Consider the following 16,976-nt stretch of genomic DNA (forward strand, 5'->3'; position numbering starts at 1 on the left):
CCAAGAGATCACTGAAGAAATCAAAGAAGAAATAAAAAAATACATAGAGACAAATGACAACGAAAACACGACGACCCAAAACCTATGGGACACAGCAAAAGCAGTTCTAAGAGGGAAGTTTAGAGCAATACAATCTCACCTCAAGAAACAAGAAAAATCTCAAATAAACAACCTAACCCTACACTTAAAACAACTAGAGGAAGAAGAACATATGTATATGTATAGCTGATTCACTTTGTTATAAAGCAGAAACTAACACACCACTGTAAAGCAACTATACTCCAATAAAGATGTTAAATAAATTAATTAATTAAACGGTACAACTAAAAAAAAAAAAAAAAAGAACAAAGAAAACCCAAACGCAGTAGAAGGAAATAAATCATAAAGATCAGAGCAGAAAAAAATGAAACAGAAATGAAGAAAATAATAGCAAAGATCAATAAGACTAAAAGCTGGTTCTTTGAGAAGATAAACAAAATTGATAAACCTGCAGCCAGACTCACCAAGAAAAAAAGGAAGAGGACACAAATCAATAAAATTAGAAATGAAAAAGGAGAAATCACAACTGACACTGCAGAAATACAAAGTATTATAAGAGACTACTACAAACAACTATATGCCAATAAAATGGACAACCACGAAGAAATGGACAAATTCTTGGAAAGGTACAATTTTCCAAGACTGAACCAGGAAGAATTAGAAAATATAAACAGACCTATCACAAGTAATGGAATTGAAACCGTAATTAAAAATCTTCTAACAAACAAAAGCCCAGGACCAGTTGGTTTCACAGGCAAATTCTATCAAACATTTAGAGAAGACCTAACACCCATCCTTCTCAAACTCTTCCAAAAAATTGCAGAGGGAAGAACACTCCCAAATTCATTCTATGAAGCCACTGTCACCCTGATACCAAAACCAGAAAAAGATATCACAAAAAAAGAAAATTATAGACCAATATCACTGATGAACATAGATGCAAAAATCCTGAACAAAATACTAGCAAACAGAATCCAACAGCACATTAGAAGGATCATACACCATGAACAAGTGAGATTTATCCCAGGGAGGCAAGGATTCTTCCATATATGCAAATCAATCAATGTGATACAAAACATTAACAAATTAAGGAATAAAAACCATTTGATCATCTCAATAGATGCAGAAAAAGCTTGTGACAAAATTCAACACCGATTCATGATAAAAAAAACTCTCCAGAAAATGGGCATAGAGGGAACCTACCTCAATATAATAAAGGTCATATATGACAAACCCACAGCAAGCATCATACTCAATGGTGAAAAACTGAAAGCATCTCCACTAGGATCAGGAACAAGACAAGGATGTCCACTCTCACCACTCTTATTCAACATAGTTTTGGAAGTCCTAGCCACGGCAGTCAGAGAAGAAAAAGAAATAAAAGGAATACAAATTGGAAAAGAAGAAGTAAAACTGTCACTATTTGCTGATAACATGATACTCTACATAGAAAATCCTAAAGATGCCACCAGAAAACTACTAGAACTAATCAATGAATTTGGTAAGGTTGCAGGATACAAAATTAACGCACAGAAATCGCTGGCATTCCTATACACCAACGATGAAAAAACAGAAAGAGAAATTAAAGAAACACTCCCATTTACCACTGCAACAAAAAGAATAAAATACCTAAGAATAAACCTGCCTGAGGAGGCGAAAGACTTGTACTCAGAAAACTATAAAACACTGATGAAAGAAATCAAAGATGACATAAACAGACGGAGAAATATACCATGTTCTTGGATTGGAAGAATCAATATTGTGAAAATGACTATACTACCCAAAGCAATCTACAGATTCAATGCAATCCTTATGAAACTACCAATGGCATTCTTCACAGAATTAGAACAAAAAATCTTACAATTCGTATGGAAACACAAAAGACCCCGAATAGCCAAAGCAATCTTGAGAAAGAAAAACGGAGCTGGAGGAATCAGGCTCCCCGACTTCAAACTATACCACAAAGGTACAGTAATCAAGACAGTATGGTACTGGCACAAAAACAGAAATATAGATCAGTGGTACAGGACAGAATACCCAGATATAAACCCATGCACATATGGTCACCTAATTTACAACAAAGGAGGCAAGAACATACAATGGAGAAAAGACAACCTCTTCAATAAGTGGTGCTGGGAAAACTGGACAGCTACATGTAAAAGAATGAAATCAGAACAGTACCTAACACCATACACAAAAATAAACTCCAAATGGATTAGAGACTTATATAAGACCAGACACTATAAAACTTTTAGAGGAAAACCTAGGAAAACCACTCTTTGACATAAACCATAGCAAGATCTTTTTTGACCTACCTCCTGGAGTAACAGAAATAAAAACAAAAATAAGCAAATGGGACTTAATTAAACTTAAAAGCTTTTGCACAGCAAAGGGAACCATAAACAAGACAAAAAGACAACCCTCAGAATGGGAGAAAATATTTGCAAATGAAACAACAGACAAAGGATTAATCTCCAAAATGTACAAACAGCTCATGGAGCTCTATATCAAAAAAACAAATAATCCAGTTAAAATATGGGTGGAAGACCTCAATAGACATTTCACCAAGGAAGACATACAGATGGCCAAGAGGCACATGAAAAGATGCTCAGCACCACTAATTATTACAGAAATGCAAATCAAAACTACAATGAGGTATCACCTCACGCCGGTCAGAATGGCCATCATCAAAAAAGCTAGAAACAATAAATGCTGGAAAGGCTGTGGAGAAAAGGGAACCCTCCTACACTGTTGGTGGGAGTGTAAATTGATACAACCACTATGGAAAACAGTATGGAGGTTCCTTAAAAAACTAAAAATAGAACTGCCATATGACCCAGCAATCCCACTACTGGGCATATACCCTGAGAAAACCATAATTCAAAAAGAGTCACGTACCACAATGTTCATTGCAGCTCTATTTACAATAGCCAGGACATGGAAGCAACCTAAATGTCCATCGACAGATGAATGGATAAAGAAGATGTGGCACATATATACAATGGAATATTTCTCAGCCATAAAAAGAAACGAAACTGAGTTATTTGTAGTGAGGTGGAGGGACCTAGAGTCTGTCATACAGAGTGAAGTAAGTCAGAAAGAGAAAAACAAATACCGTATACTTACACATATATATGGAATCTAAAAAAAAAAAAGTGGTACTGAAGAACCTAGTTGCAAGGCAGGAATAAAGATTTAGACATAGAGAATGGACTTGAGGACACGGGTGGGAGGGGGAAGCTGGGGCGAAGTGAGAGTAGCATCGACATATATACACTACCGAATGTAAAATGGTTGGTGGGAAGCAGCAGCATAGCACAGGGAGATCAGCTCGGTGCTTTGTGACCACCTAGAGGGGTGGGATAGGGAGGGTGGGAGGGAGATGCAAGAGGGAGAGGATATGGGGACATGTGTATGCATATGGCTGATTCACTTTGTTGTGCAACAGAAACTAATACGGTATTGTGAAGCAATTATACTCCAATAAAGTTCTATTAAAAATAATAAATAAATAAAATAAAAATAATCAGTGTTCTTTAAATTTATGATCAGCCGGGGTTTTTTTTCTGAAATCACTGTGCATACCTGTAAGCAAGGCAGTGTAATGGGATTTTAATGCATGTTAAATTTAATAATCAGATAAGCGGACATACACTATGTTTTGTAGCATTTATCTAAGTAATAGGTTGGGTTCTAGGTGCTTTTAGATGTTCCTCATTCAATCAAACAACAGTATTTTGAGGAAGTCAAGACAAAGAATTGAAGTGACTATTATGAGTCCTTATTCCAGGATTTTCTGCCTCCAGGTACAGTTATCTCTATTGTTTTGTTTTTATTGACGTATAGTTGATTTACAATGTTGTGTTAATTCTGCTGTACAGCAAAGTGATTCAGTTATACATATATATATACATACATACATGTATATTCTTTTCCATTATGGTCTATTATAGAATATTGAATATAGTTCGCTGTGCTATACAGTAAGACCTTGTTGTTTACCTGTTTTATATCTTTGGGTTTTTTTCTTTTATTTTTTTGGCTGTGCCATGCAGCTTCCGGGATCTTAGTTCCCCGACCAGGGATTGAACTCGGGGCCATGACAGTGAAAGCGCCGAGTCCTAACCACTGGACTGCCAGGGAAGTCCCTCTATTTGTTTTTTAAAATAAACTAAGAGTGACTCAAATATTTTAGAAACTTCCAAAGAAATATTCCTAAGAGGTCCCCATTTTTCACTAAAAATACAATAGACTACAAGGACAGTATTGAAATCACTGTTATTTATGGGAATTCCCTGGCAGTCCAGTGGTTAGGACTCGGTGCTCTCACTGCCGTGGGCCTGGGTTCAATCCCTGGTCGGGGAACTAAAATCCTGCAAGTAGTGCAGCGCGGCCAAAAAAAAAGAAAAAAGAAAGAAAGAAATCACTGTTATTTTTGGTAAACATAACAACGATATTCAAGTCCCCAGTAGACCACAAAATCTTTTTTTAAGTTGAAATTCCCTATGACACTATGTAAAAAACACTATTTTTGTTTTCCCCACAGTTCAAACCTCAATGTCCTACATGTGGTAGATACTCAAGAAATGTTTCCTTAAAAGAAAGAGAATGAATGTAGAAATGAAAACCATGTATATATTTTCCTTTCACAATGGAGAAATGAAACAAAATCCTCAACTTTGTAGATGGAGAGAGGACAAAAATCCAGCTTTCTTCCTGGTGACCCTATATATGTACACTACTTTCAAAGAAAAGGAAAACCAACCAAAGAAATCGCCATCATTTGGGGCTTACCATGTTGGACAACTGGTTCTCTTAATGGCTCCCCAGCTATCAGGACGAAGTGGCTTCTCTCAGGATCCTAAAGTCAAGAAAAAGACCATCAAACAATAATCAGCCTTATTTTTGAATGTCTGATTAGGAATGATTTGAAGTTGACATTCGGGCCAAAGGGATGATGTCCCTAATTCTAAAGATAAATTCCAGAAATATTTTCTGTGCAACGCACGATATGGAAATGCTTATTCTTTAAGATGTTTAGTAGCAATCAGAACTCAAGAATATGTCCCGAACACCAAAATAATAACCTTCTCTAATAAAGCAGGAGAATTTAAATTAAGATTTTTCTTTAACTAGAAACATCTTTATGACAAACTATGTAATTGACTTGGCCTATAATAGAGCTTATAAATTTCCTGCTAAAAATTTAATTTTTAAAAGGGAAGATTATTTATGCAAATCCAAAAGTAACATTTTATTACTTTTGACATTACTATTAATGTAAAATATGCCCCAGAAATGTTGCACTAAATGGAGCCTTGGGCTTCCCTGTTGGCGCAGTGGTTGAGTCTGCCTGCCAATGCAGGGGACACGGGTTCAAGCCTTGGTCTGGGAAGATCCCACATGCCGCGGAGCAACTGGGCCCGTGAGCCACAACTACTGAGCCTGCGCGTCTGGAGCCTGTGCTCCGCAACAGGAGGGGCCGCGATAGTGAGAGGCCCGCACACCGCGATGAAGAGTGGCCCCCCCTTGCTGCAACTAGAGAAAGCCCTTGCGCAGAAACGAAGACCAAACACAGCCAAAAATAAATACATAAATAAATAAAGTTATAAAATAAAATAAATGGAACCTTACAAAAACATCCCAGGGGGCTTCCCTGGTGGCGCAGTGGTTAAAAATCTGCCTGCCAATGCAGGGGACACGGGTTTGAGCCTTGGTCTGGGAAGATCCCACATGCCGCGGAGCAACTAAGCCCGTGTGCCACAACTACTGAGCCTGCGCTCTAGAGCCCCCGAGCCACAACTACTGAGCCCACGTGCCACAACTACTGAAGCCCGCGTGCCTAGAGCCCGTGCTCTGAGAAGCCACCGCAGTGAGAAGCCTGCGGACTGCAACGAAGAGTAGCCCCCGCTCGCCACAACTAGAGAAACCCTGCGCGCAGCAATGAAGACCCAATGCAGCCAAAAATAAACAAAAAAATAAATAAATTTATTTAAAAAAGAATCCCAGAGATACCTGCTCAGGTAAATTTCTCTCCAAAAGTGTCCTATTGTGTTAAAGTCTCTAAAAGTTTTTGTTCAGAATTAAGATTAGGTTTTTTTCCCTGAAACTGAAAAAAACAATTAATTATTAAATCCAGTGCTCGTGTGGATGCAGGGAAAGACACACTTTTCTACACACCATTTGGGAGGTTTTAAGCGGGTGCTGTAATCCCTCTAGAGAGCACTTTGACAATATGACTTCAAGCCCTCCTGTCGCTGATGTCCTCTGACCCAGTAATGCCACAGAAACCAGCAGAAGAACCTGCCATCACACTTGTGATAATATAAATATGTGATAATGCATTATATGCTCCTACTCATACAAAGCTCTTTAATTAGAAATAATTATAATGTTACTAGTACCAGAAGATTTATCACTGAATTCAATTAACATGAAGCATATGAAGAACGAAGTTTTTAATCTTCCATGTAGTTAGAAATATTTGTATCTTACAGAACCGACATTTATTTCTCCTTCTGCCTCTAACTTTAAACAATTAAAAGGGAATTTAGGGTCGAATGGTTTCTGCAAAAGTCTTAATTTACTCCCTACAGTCCCAGGGCTGTGCATTTAGTACATCCACCCAGTGGATGCTTTAATCATTTCTTCATGTTTAAAAAACATCTGTTTAACCATTCCCAGGCCTGTATTTATTTACACATCACCTTATGTATCCATAACCCAATTTGCTGTCAAAATATGCCAATGTGAACTCAGCTGAAAATCAAAGAGTAAGCTAAAAAGGCTTCTGCTAACTCAAATTTTAAGAACAGATGTCATAAACCCCATACACTAAAGTTTAGTCTTTTAACCTTAGTACAGACCCTCACTCAATCTCCACTTATTCTCACATTATACACAACGTTAATAATTAAGCTTTGCGGTTATCAGATCAATGAGATTCAAAGCTAGAAGACAGGAAAGCACTACTATACAGCAATACAAGGAAATGGACAGCTTAACATCAATTATGGAAATTAAACACACACCAAAAAAACTATGAAAAACAGGTACAGAAGCTTAAAAATTAGTCTAGGACCACTTACTACTATGCAATAGCCCAAGAGTTCCCAAGAAAGGGGAAGGTTTCTACCTAAGGGCTTTAAAGAGGTGGAATTTCAGTGCGAATCAAATGACATATTCAAGAAAAGTATCTTAGAAAAATAGTTCTGATCGCTGGTGCTACATCATTTATAATTTAATCTGAGGGAAGACATCACTAAAAAGTGTTTCGAGGTGTTTGGTTTTGGAGGGGATACACACTTGAGTTCTAGGGTCAGGAGGCAGAGGAGAAAGGGTCGGGGGTCACGAGAGAAGGGGAAAGGAAAGGCCTACCTCCTTGTGCCACGGGTGTGCGACTCCTCAGAATATAAGTTTCTTAATTCATAAGATGCGTCTTTTGTGAGTGACAAACGTGTCCTACAGTTTACACAGTTTGGAATAATAATAGTGTTCAAAATACAAGTTTTGCTCCTTTTGATATTACTCAAATCAAATGATGACTTTCATTTATAAGTCAGACAGTAGGATAAAAGGACACTTGCATTTGGTCTGAAATGAAAAATGATTCAACTGCTGGGTACTGAGTTGTTTGGGAGTTGGGCTTTCCATTTCAGAAAGCTGAAGGTTGGAAGTAAGCCAGAAACAGAAAAACAAATATCGTATAATATTGCTTATATGTGGAATCTAGAAAAATGATACAGATGAACTTATTTGCAAAGCAGAAATAGAGACACAGACATAGAGAACAAACGTATGGATACCAAGGGGGAAAGGGGGGTGGGATGAATTGGGAGATTGGGATTGACATATATACACTACTATGTATAAAACTGATAAATAAGAACCTACTGTATTAGCACAGGGAACTCTACTCAGTGCTCTGTAGTAACCTAAATGGGAAAAGAATTTTAAAAAGAGTTGGATATAAGTATATGTATAACTGATTCACTTTGCTGTACACCTGAAACTAACTCAACATTGTAAAGCAACTATACTCCAATAAAAATTAAAAAAAAAAAAAAGAAAGAAAGAAAGCTGAAGCCTGGTCCAAGCTTCTTTGAATGATTTTTTTTACAAAATTAACCTCTGCCTGGCCCCTTCTCCTCTAACCTAAGCCAGATGTTTTGGGTCTTTTTCTTTTTTCTTAAGTGCATCCTTTTTCCTCCCTTAACTAGCCTTCTTCGGTGAAAGCTGATCATCTTTCTGGATATTCAGTAGAGTGCTTTTGTGGCTCCAAGTCCCGAATGTTGCTATCTTGAAAAGTCCTCCTCTATGGCGACCTTGGGTACAGTGTCAAATGATGAAAATCAGGCCAAAGTAAAGAGAAAGAAAGACTTGTTTAAGATCATGAGTCCCTGTGTGGATCTAAGTCAGTGCCCTGTTAGGTTCTGACGAAGAGACCCTCACACAAAGGCAACAGAAGTTCACTTACTGCTTCATGGACAGTTGCCCCAACTGAAACTCACGATCTCTTGGGGCCCAGACCATGTCTTTCACTTTGGCACACATTCTCAGAGTTCCTAGTTTCGAGTCAGGCCCTTCTGGGTTTACGTAATAATTTACTTTTACAAATTGCTCTTTGTTATTCCATAAATACTGGCAAGACATGTCTTGAGTTCCACTGACACCAACAATAAATGATCGAAGCCCAGATGAAGGCACTAGGATTTATTTAAGGTGTTGATAACTTCTACACTGTAAGTATGTACTCAGAGTTTGTTTGATTAATCAGAAATACAAAGCTTGAGATGGCAGTGGGACTCCAAGAAGGAAACTAAGGGCATACTTCTGCATCAGGAACATTTATTATGGTGAAATATTACCTGAAAACATTATCAGAAAGAAACTGAGCTTTAACAGGACTTAATTGCATGTAATTGTTCTTACTAGACTTCACTGTTTATACTTCTTAGGCCAATTGAAAGAGAAAACAGTGAACTGTTACCAGTTTTTGAAGATTAATGGTTTATTTTATTATGAATTTTTACACATCAGCAAAAAGTTGTCTCTAGGTTTAAAAGGGTGTTTTAGTTGTCTTTCGATCTTTATTTTAATCAAATATTAATCTGTATTAGTTTAATGAATTCCCCATGAATGGTGCCAGTTAAAGAGTATCCTTATTCTCAAGCATGGTTTTGATGGCAGTCAATGAGGAACTGATTGTCTACCTTGACAAACTGCAAGTAAGTTTGCTAATCCACGAGGCTTAAGACTTTCTCAATAGGACACTAATATAAACAGGAGTTTTAAGCTGAGATCAAGTCTCCACATCAAATCCCTGTGCTCCTGACCATGGAGCCATCTTGGCAACCAGGGTACCAACTGTGGGCCAAAGCAGCACAGGGAGCTTTAACGCTTGAGACAGAGGTTGTTCCAGGGTGACCATTACAGTCCAGGCTTAAATGTCCAGAGGAGCCCAGGGTTGATCCCCATCTCTAAGAACAATGAAAAAGTTAAGGCCATTCTGAAGGCACTGCTGGGGTTTAGGCTTCCTCTAAGAAGTCAGAGAGTCTGGCTTAAAGACTCTTCAATCTAGCATAAACCAAGCCCCCTGCAGTTGCTACCCACCATGGAAGACTTCAGAATACAGTCACAAAAGACAATCCACACTCTGAGTGAAAAAGGTAGGGGTCCCTGCAGCCTAAAATGCGCTGGTCTAAGATGAGTCAAATGCTAAAATGGAGCAGGGAAACCTGGGGAGAGAAAAGATATGATCTATCGATACACCAACTCTTCCCTGCCCTCCTCGCCTGCCCTGGAGGACTGGCCATTCTAGAGGAAACTGCCCAGGCTCCTGAGCCACCAGGAAGACAGGCACGATGGTGAAGACACAGAGTAAGAAGCAGAGAAAGGGCAGGGAGAGCAGTGCCAGAGGGAAGCTGGGGACTATATATCAACTCCTCATTCCTGCCCACAACTCCATGCACATGGGAATAAGGGAGAACTGGGAAGGCACAGCTTCCTTCTTTAATCCTCAGGGTAAGTCTAGTTCCAAGTGAAGATACCCCTGGCCTGGAGCCCGAGTGAATTAGGGTCCTTTAGGGCCTTTGTAGAAACTCATGTGCCCTAAACCTTGGGGCCTAAGGTATAAATCCTCATTAGGTTAACATGTACGTGGTATGACTACCTGTCACATCAGGTGTTTAGATCAGTGACCTTTCCAGCTACCATCATTGGGCACCCACTATGCACCAGACCAGGGATTAGCAAACTTGTCCTTGTAAAGAGCCAGGGAATAAAGATTTTAGGCTTTGTGGGCCATCCAGTCTCTGTTGCAACCACGTAGCTCTACACTGTGGTGTGAAAGCATCCACAGACAAACGGAAATGAATGGGTGTAGCCGGGGTTCAATAACCCTTTAGAAAAAGTTTAAATCTAGCCTGTTGGGCATAAAGTACTGACCCCCCGGGCTAGATGTGGCCTAGACCGTTGACCTACGTCATCTCACACAGTCCATCTGACAGCCCCACGCAGTTAGCATTGTTATTTCAACTCTGCAGAAAAAGAAACTCTCAGAAACTCTCAGGGGGGTTCAGAACTGTGTCCAAAGTCACGTGGCTAGTGAGTGGTTCACACCATCACAGGCTCCTCCTGTTGTATCTAAGGGGACTTTCTACTCTTCACGGATGTACGTGATACGCACCCATTTAAAGGTTAATTTTTTGGAATAAATTTTTTCACAGAACTCTTTCTAACGTCTTTATGGCTCAGGCTACACTTATACACAGTCAAAATCACAGAAGGGCACACAACAGAACCACGCCCGTGGGGCCAAGGAACTGATGGCTTCAGTCAACTCTTTTCCATCCTGCTGCCTCTCTCTTTCTGGACCCCCTCACCACTTCTTGCTGGTGCTCTGCTTCAGCTTCCAAATCCTTATCATCTGCAGTGTGCCCTCTGCTATAGTATAGGAAGGACTGAGATTGTCAAGTTAAACCAGATCATGTCACAGACTAATCTGCTGTCAGTAGGGTCTGGCCTACATATGGCTTCCATGCCTCTTTCATGCACTGGGTGAAAACAGACGAAATCGTCATTTTTGTAGGTCAGAAGTGGCAGTTCCATACAGTTCGACCTAATTATAGTGAGCACAGACCCTGAGATACGCATTTCCTCTGGAGCTCATGGGGTTTTGCTTCGCCTTACTTCACTGCTCCTGGAGGTGTTGCAGAGGATTAAAGCGGCAGTAGCGGAGCTGTCAGCAAAGTGGGTTAAGATATAATCATCCCTCACATCCACTGCATTCTACCACACCAGGGCCGGGGGGCTGGCAGTCAGGCAGATGGCCCCTCTGCCAGCCACCTGCACGCCAACTTAGTTTTCACCCCTACTTTTCAAAATTCATCTTTGCAGGAGCTTCTGCACAACTATCTCTTCAATTCTCCTTATGAGAATGTCACAAAGTGGCCAGATGGGTTTAATAGGCTCACAAGACGGTGAGCGAATAGTCCAAGGGAATAAAGGAAGGAACACAAGGAAGAAACCTGGCAACCTGGATTAAAAAAAGCTCCTCGGACTCCTAAAATATCAGAAACTTTACTTAAAAAGCAAGGACTCAACACAAAAGGACCACGAAATGGATCATATGTTCCTCTCAGTTCAACATGAGGCTGACTTTCAGAGGGCTCCATGGGAATATGTGTGTGGATCTATATTTATACCCCTAAAGGGCTGATCCATTTTCACTTATGCTAACGATAAAATCATCAATTGTATAAAGAAAGAAAAAGTGAGAGACAAGGAAGAGCTGCCTTCAGATTCAAATTTCTAGGGGTAAACAATACGGACTTTCAATGATTCCTAAAGATGAGGAATCAGTGTAGATAAAACCTTAAAATAAACCAGTAGAAATAACAGTAGTTAATGAAAGGGGTTGATAAACTTGTGGCATAGCTTCTTTCCCAGAGGAAGAGAAAAAATTTTCCACGTACACAGGAGATTTCGGCATTTTCCTGGAAACTAGTAGAAAATACAAGTTAAGAAAATTAAAGCAACCTAAGCGTCCATCAACAGATGAATGAATAAAGAAGATGCAGTACATATATACAATGGAATATTACTCAGCCATAAAGAAGAACGAAAGTTTGCCATTTGCAGCAACATGGATGGACTTGGAGGGCATTATGCTAAGTGAAGTAAGTCAGAGAAAGACAAATACTGTATGATATCACTTATATGTGGAATCTAAAATATACAACAAATTAGTGACAAAAAAGCAGACTCACACATACAGAGAACAACTAGTGGTTACCAGTGCTGGGGGAGGGGCAATATAGGGGTGAGGGATTAGGAGGTACAAACCACTGGGTGTGAGGTAGGCTCAAAGGTGTATTATACAACACAGGAAATATAGCCAATATTTTGTAATAACTGTTAATGGAAAGTAACCTTTAAAAATTACATTAAAATTTTTAAATGCAAAAAAAATTTTGGAAAAAAGAGAATTAAAGATTTTTAATACTTAACCTTGTTCTCCACCTGGACACTGTCACCTTCCCCCAGCACGGCTGTGTGATGAGGTTCTATTTTTTGTTGTGTGTCATCAGGTCCTACAAAAAAGATGACCCACTTAATTTAGTCCTCATGGTAGTACATTTCTCATACAATTACAAACTTGGTTAACTGCACGGCACCATAATATGAATTTCAAGTTCAGAAACAACCAACTTAGGAATCTCCTGAAATCTCTTGTTGATGGTATTTGCAATTATTAAAGTCCGAAACTGGCTGCTTTCCAATGTAGAAAAGGACAAGGAAGTGAATCCTGTATTATGTTTCCACTTACACTTTCAATGTCATGCCTAATAGGTTAATTAATAAGCAAAGTCCTTGGCATTACATGCTAATAAGAGTGTTTCCTTGGGTCAATTATAAACCTCAAAAGATTTAAGCATGCTTAGGAAAATTAGTAAATTCCATCATTAATTCCTTTCAACAAGTATTTATTGAATACCTACAACTAACCGCCCAGCACTGTGAGAAAATGCAAAGACGTGCAAAGCCGATTCCTCACATACAAATAACTCAAAATCTCACTGAGAGAAACTAAATATATATTCATAAAACAGAGACTAATTCAACTGGAAAATAGGTAAGTTGGAGAGCTAGTGAACAACAGCTATGGAACTATGTACAAGGCCCTCTGCTAAATGCTGCGGGAGTGGGGAGATTTCAGGATGGATATATTTCCATCCCTTCTATATTAAGGCTCACAGATGAAACAGAAAAAATAATACAAATGAAATTGTGTGTTAAAGGCAACAAGAAAGGAATAAACAAAGTTCAAAGAGAGAACAGGGCCTGCAGAGCTCTGCAGGATCAGATAGACCGATAAAAGGCAAAGCTAGGATGAAGGGTGCTCTAGACAAGAGGACAGACTGTGCAAAGGTGAGGGGCTGGCAATGTGCAGGGCATGCCCGGGTGAACCTTCTATCATTGCTGGAACATTCTGCTGGGAGGAATGACGGCAATGCACACTTGCTTCAGGTCAAGGGAAGACATGAAGGCCATGCTTATCCATATAAAATGGAGGACCTCTGAGGAAAGGGTGTGTGTGGGAAATGGTTAGATCTGTGTCTTGGAGAAATAACTGAAAGCAGAGCACAGAATAAACTGGAGAGGGCAAGACTGAAGTTAGGATGACCTGTTAGGAGTTTATTCTAACAGTCTCAGTGGAAATGAATTCCAGTCTGAACTGCGAGAGTGGACACAGAAAGATAGGGATGGGTTTGAGAGGTGGAGTTGAGAAAGAAAGATTGGGCAACCATGGGAGAGAGAAGAGCCGAAGAACACGATTCTCCCTAGGAGCAGCATAATGCAGCGGCCTGAACGGCCACAGGAGGTGGCAGGTGGGACACGGCTGGGCCTTTCAGCTGACTGAAAACCAGACACGTGCACAGACAACAGAGAGAAGACTGCGGGCAGGCTGAGAAGCCCGTAACGATGTCTGCATGACGTTCTGGACTATAAAAAAAAGGGCGTTCACCTGACATGATACAGCGAAAGCTGAATAATCAACATGGAAGCACTTATTTAAGCGAAAACAGTAGCTTGAGGAATTACCATATAAACATAATTTGTGAATTTTGTGAATACTGACTGGAGTTCAAACAGTCATATTTTCTAGAGAAGGCCTCCCTTTCACCTCCACTTTGGAGATAACCTACATGAAGCAGCAGGGTTCATTCTGATGCTTGCAAACGTGAAACAGGATTCTAACAGAGGACTTCTTAACCTGGAGCCAGTGTGTTCCCAAGGGGTCCATGGATAGAATTCAGAGCAATCATGGACTTGCAAGGGAGACAAATGACATCTTTATTTTCACGAACACCTAACTGAAATGTGGCCTTTCTTTCAGTCATGACTGCAGCCAGAAAACCACAGCAGTATTAGCTAGACCAATGATTTTGTTTCCAGTAGAAATCACGGATATTTTCATATCACATTAGCATTGTAAAGATCTCAAAATAAGTTTATGTTAATCACTACTTAACAATTTAAAGTAAACCTGCTTCTGGATCATGTTATTTCAAATGTCATCAGAGAAGCACACATGGAACCGTATCACAGACTTGTTCTTTTAACCTTTTAATGACACCATTGAATTAAAAAAAAAAAAAAAAACATTGTTCAGAGGTGGGGCCTTGGCAAATGTCAAAAGGGTTCATGGCACAAAAAGTTTAGGAACTTCTGTCTCAGAGGCAGTGGTGTGCTAGTTAATGTTTACTAACCGGCTTTCGGGGACAAGGGGAAAAACAAACCTGATTTGTACTGTGTGCCAATTTCCATGGTTTAAATGCTCCCGCCACTGTAGCCAATTTCAAGCTACCAATCTGAGGCCAGGGAAGAGGTACACAACCTGCTCCTGCGAGCTGCCAAGAGCGAGCCCCAGCACATCACTGAAGGTTTCTTCTCCCCCAAGGATTTAGGTTAACAGATGTCACGGCAGTGAATGATAGAACTCCGCTGATTTTCCACTCATGCAAGGATGTGGCCATAAAAAGAGGGGTCTCGGAGTCTAAGAATAATCTCATTTAGATTGGGGTAATATTTTAAACTGTGATATAAAGCAGCATTTTATTAAGTGTGCTTTACTGAGATTCCCTGGGAGCAATGAACCATGTCTTTATCTTCAATGAATTCATATGTAACACCCATTACCCATGTGGTCTACCCCTGACCCCTAATTTTATCATGTAGGATGTTTTATGATACAGAGACCAAAATGGTTTATAAAGCCCCTTCACTATGTTTTAATGGAGTGAGCTGGCAAGAGACAGCTCTCAAAAATAATGCTGAACTGGGATTTCTCTGCACCTCCTATCAGGGTAGCTTGCTCAACTGCCGTTCATTGGTCTATGAGAAAATCTTAATTTAGAAACAGAGTTCATGTTTCCCTAAGAGCTCTCATTCTAATTTTATATGGAATGCAATTTCCGCTCATTCTACTTGCTGATCTAGGAGAGGAATCACAGTATTGATTCTGAAGAGGCCATTTGAAATGCTCCACCATAAGGCAAACCCTTTTTATAGACACTGGAAAGTCAGGTTTTTAAGATTAATCATTCTAAGTGTACCTTTAGCTTCTGTATTATTTTATAAAATGTTTAAAGCAGGATCACAGAAAGCAAAGTTTGATTCCATCTTCATGTCATTTCTATGCTGTTTCACCCATCTGGTTATCTCCTGAACCTAAAATAAGTCTCAAAGAAAATATATTTTATTAGTTGTGACTACTTTCAATTATAAATCGAGCCAAAGCAGATAATAAATAGTTTCCATTGGGAAGCTTTGCCAAGAATGTTAAATCTAATAGTGCAGTTAAAGAAAATTTAACTGAAAACAATTGAATCGCAAATATTTTTGTTTGCGTAAACAGTCATAAAAGGGCAAAATACTTTAAAACATTTTAAAGTTAGTGCTGCATCTTCAGTGTGTGGTTTATTGCTGCGAAACTTCTCCCCATACACAAGATTTCCTTTTTCTTCTTCTCTTTACAAGAACTACTGTCCCATTTACCCTCTGTTCCGTACATTCTGGTACTTCTATCACAGATTTTGATATCATCAATTTTGTATGTACGGTTGAAGCCTTCTTATCTGATGCAATCCGGATCATTAATTGAAAAAGATTAAGCTGCCTCCAACATTTTACTTTAAATTAAATTGTAAATGTGCATCCATTTGCCAATTTTTAGAAATTGGACTGAAGCACTGCCTTTCTTTATAAAGCATACCATAGTGCACCACTGAAATCCTTCTAGATCATCACAGTTTCCCCTAATCTTTTACTGTCATCTCTACCATACTAATTCGAAGAGTTTTCTTTAGCAATGTACTTTTACAAAGCATTTGACTTTGGTTGCTCTAGAAATACAAACTCTCTTTTCAAGCTTATTTCGTTAATTTAAATATTATTTAATTAAATCGCATAATTGCAATCATTGGTGCAACTGGCATAAACAGATTAGAGAACAATCACACCTGCCTTTAAGTCCACTTCAACTTGCCAGGGGGAGTAGCAGGGGGCAGGTGGACCAGGGGAGCTGATCATCCTGGGGGTTCAGGCACCTCATTCAACGTATTCCGCATGAAATGAGGCGCACTGCTTAGTCCAGTTCATTTTGGGTAAGTGGAGGTCAACTCGGAGGGCTCCTAGTGTGTTTCCCCACCTTTATTGAGATCCAGGGGCTGTGTCATACTTTTTAATACCCCCCAGAACCAGAAGCAAAGGGCAGAGCACAAGTGAGCATGAATAATTACTTATTCAAATAAGTTTGAAACATTTTACTACCCACATAAACCAGTTAGTTGTCATCTCAATAACCACAAATATTTTTAGATTTCTAAATATAATTTCTAAGCCCCAACAGTATATTTGATACTGGTTCTTCT

At 39.3% G+C, this 16,976-nt stretch overlaps 1 protein-coding gene across 4 annotated transcripts in view; it reads right to left on the bottom strand.

Annotated features, from left to right (window-relative positions):
• The window catches only part of PIR (pirin), a 103,064-nt gene that overhangs the window by 4,149 nt on the left and 81,939 nt on the right, over nt 1–16,976 (bottom strand). Inside the window, exons 8-10 of one of the 4 annotated variants that reach the window (XM_059910565.1) lie at nt 12,550–12,632; nt 6,055–6,148; nt 4,833–4,900 (exon numbers count right to left, since the gene is read on the bottom strand). In XM_059910565.1, the coding sequence (XP_059766548.1) occupies nt 6,086–6,148; nt 12,550–12,632 (146 nt within the window). In that variant the 3' untranslated portion in view covers nt 4,833–4,900; nt 6,055–6,085. Of the gene's footprint in view, nt 1–4,832; nt 4,901–6,054; nt 6,149–7,932; nt 7,974–12,549; nt 12,633–16,976 lie in introns of those variants that run through there. The other 3 variants (XM_059910566.1, XM_059910567.1, XM_059910564.1) reach the window with 3 other exon arrangements.

This window comes from Balaenoptera ricei, chromosome X (assembly GCF_028023285.1).
Source record: "Balaenoptera ricei isolate mBalRic1 chromosome X, mBalRic1.hap2, whole genome shotgun sequence".
In the NCBI taxonomy this organism is placed as follows: domain Eukaryota; kingdom Metazoa; phylum Chordata; class Mammalia; order Artiodactyla; family Balaenopteridae; genus Balaenoptera; species Balaenoptera ricei.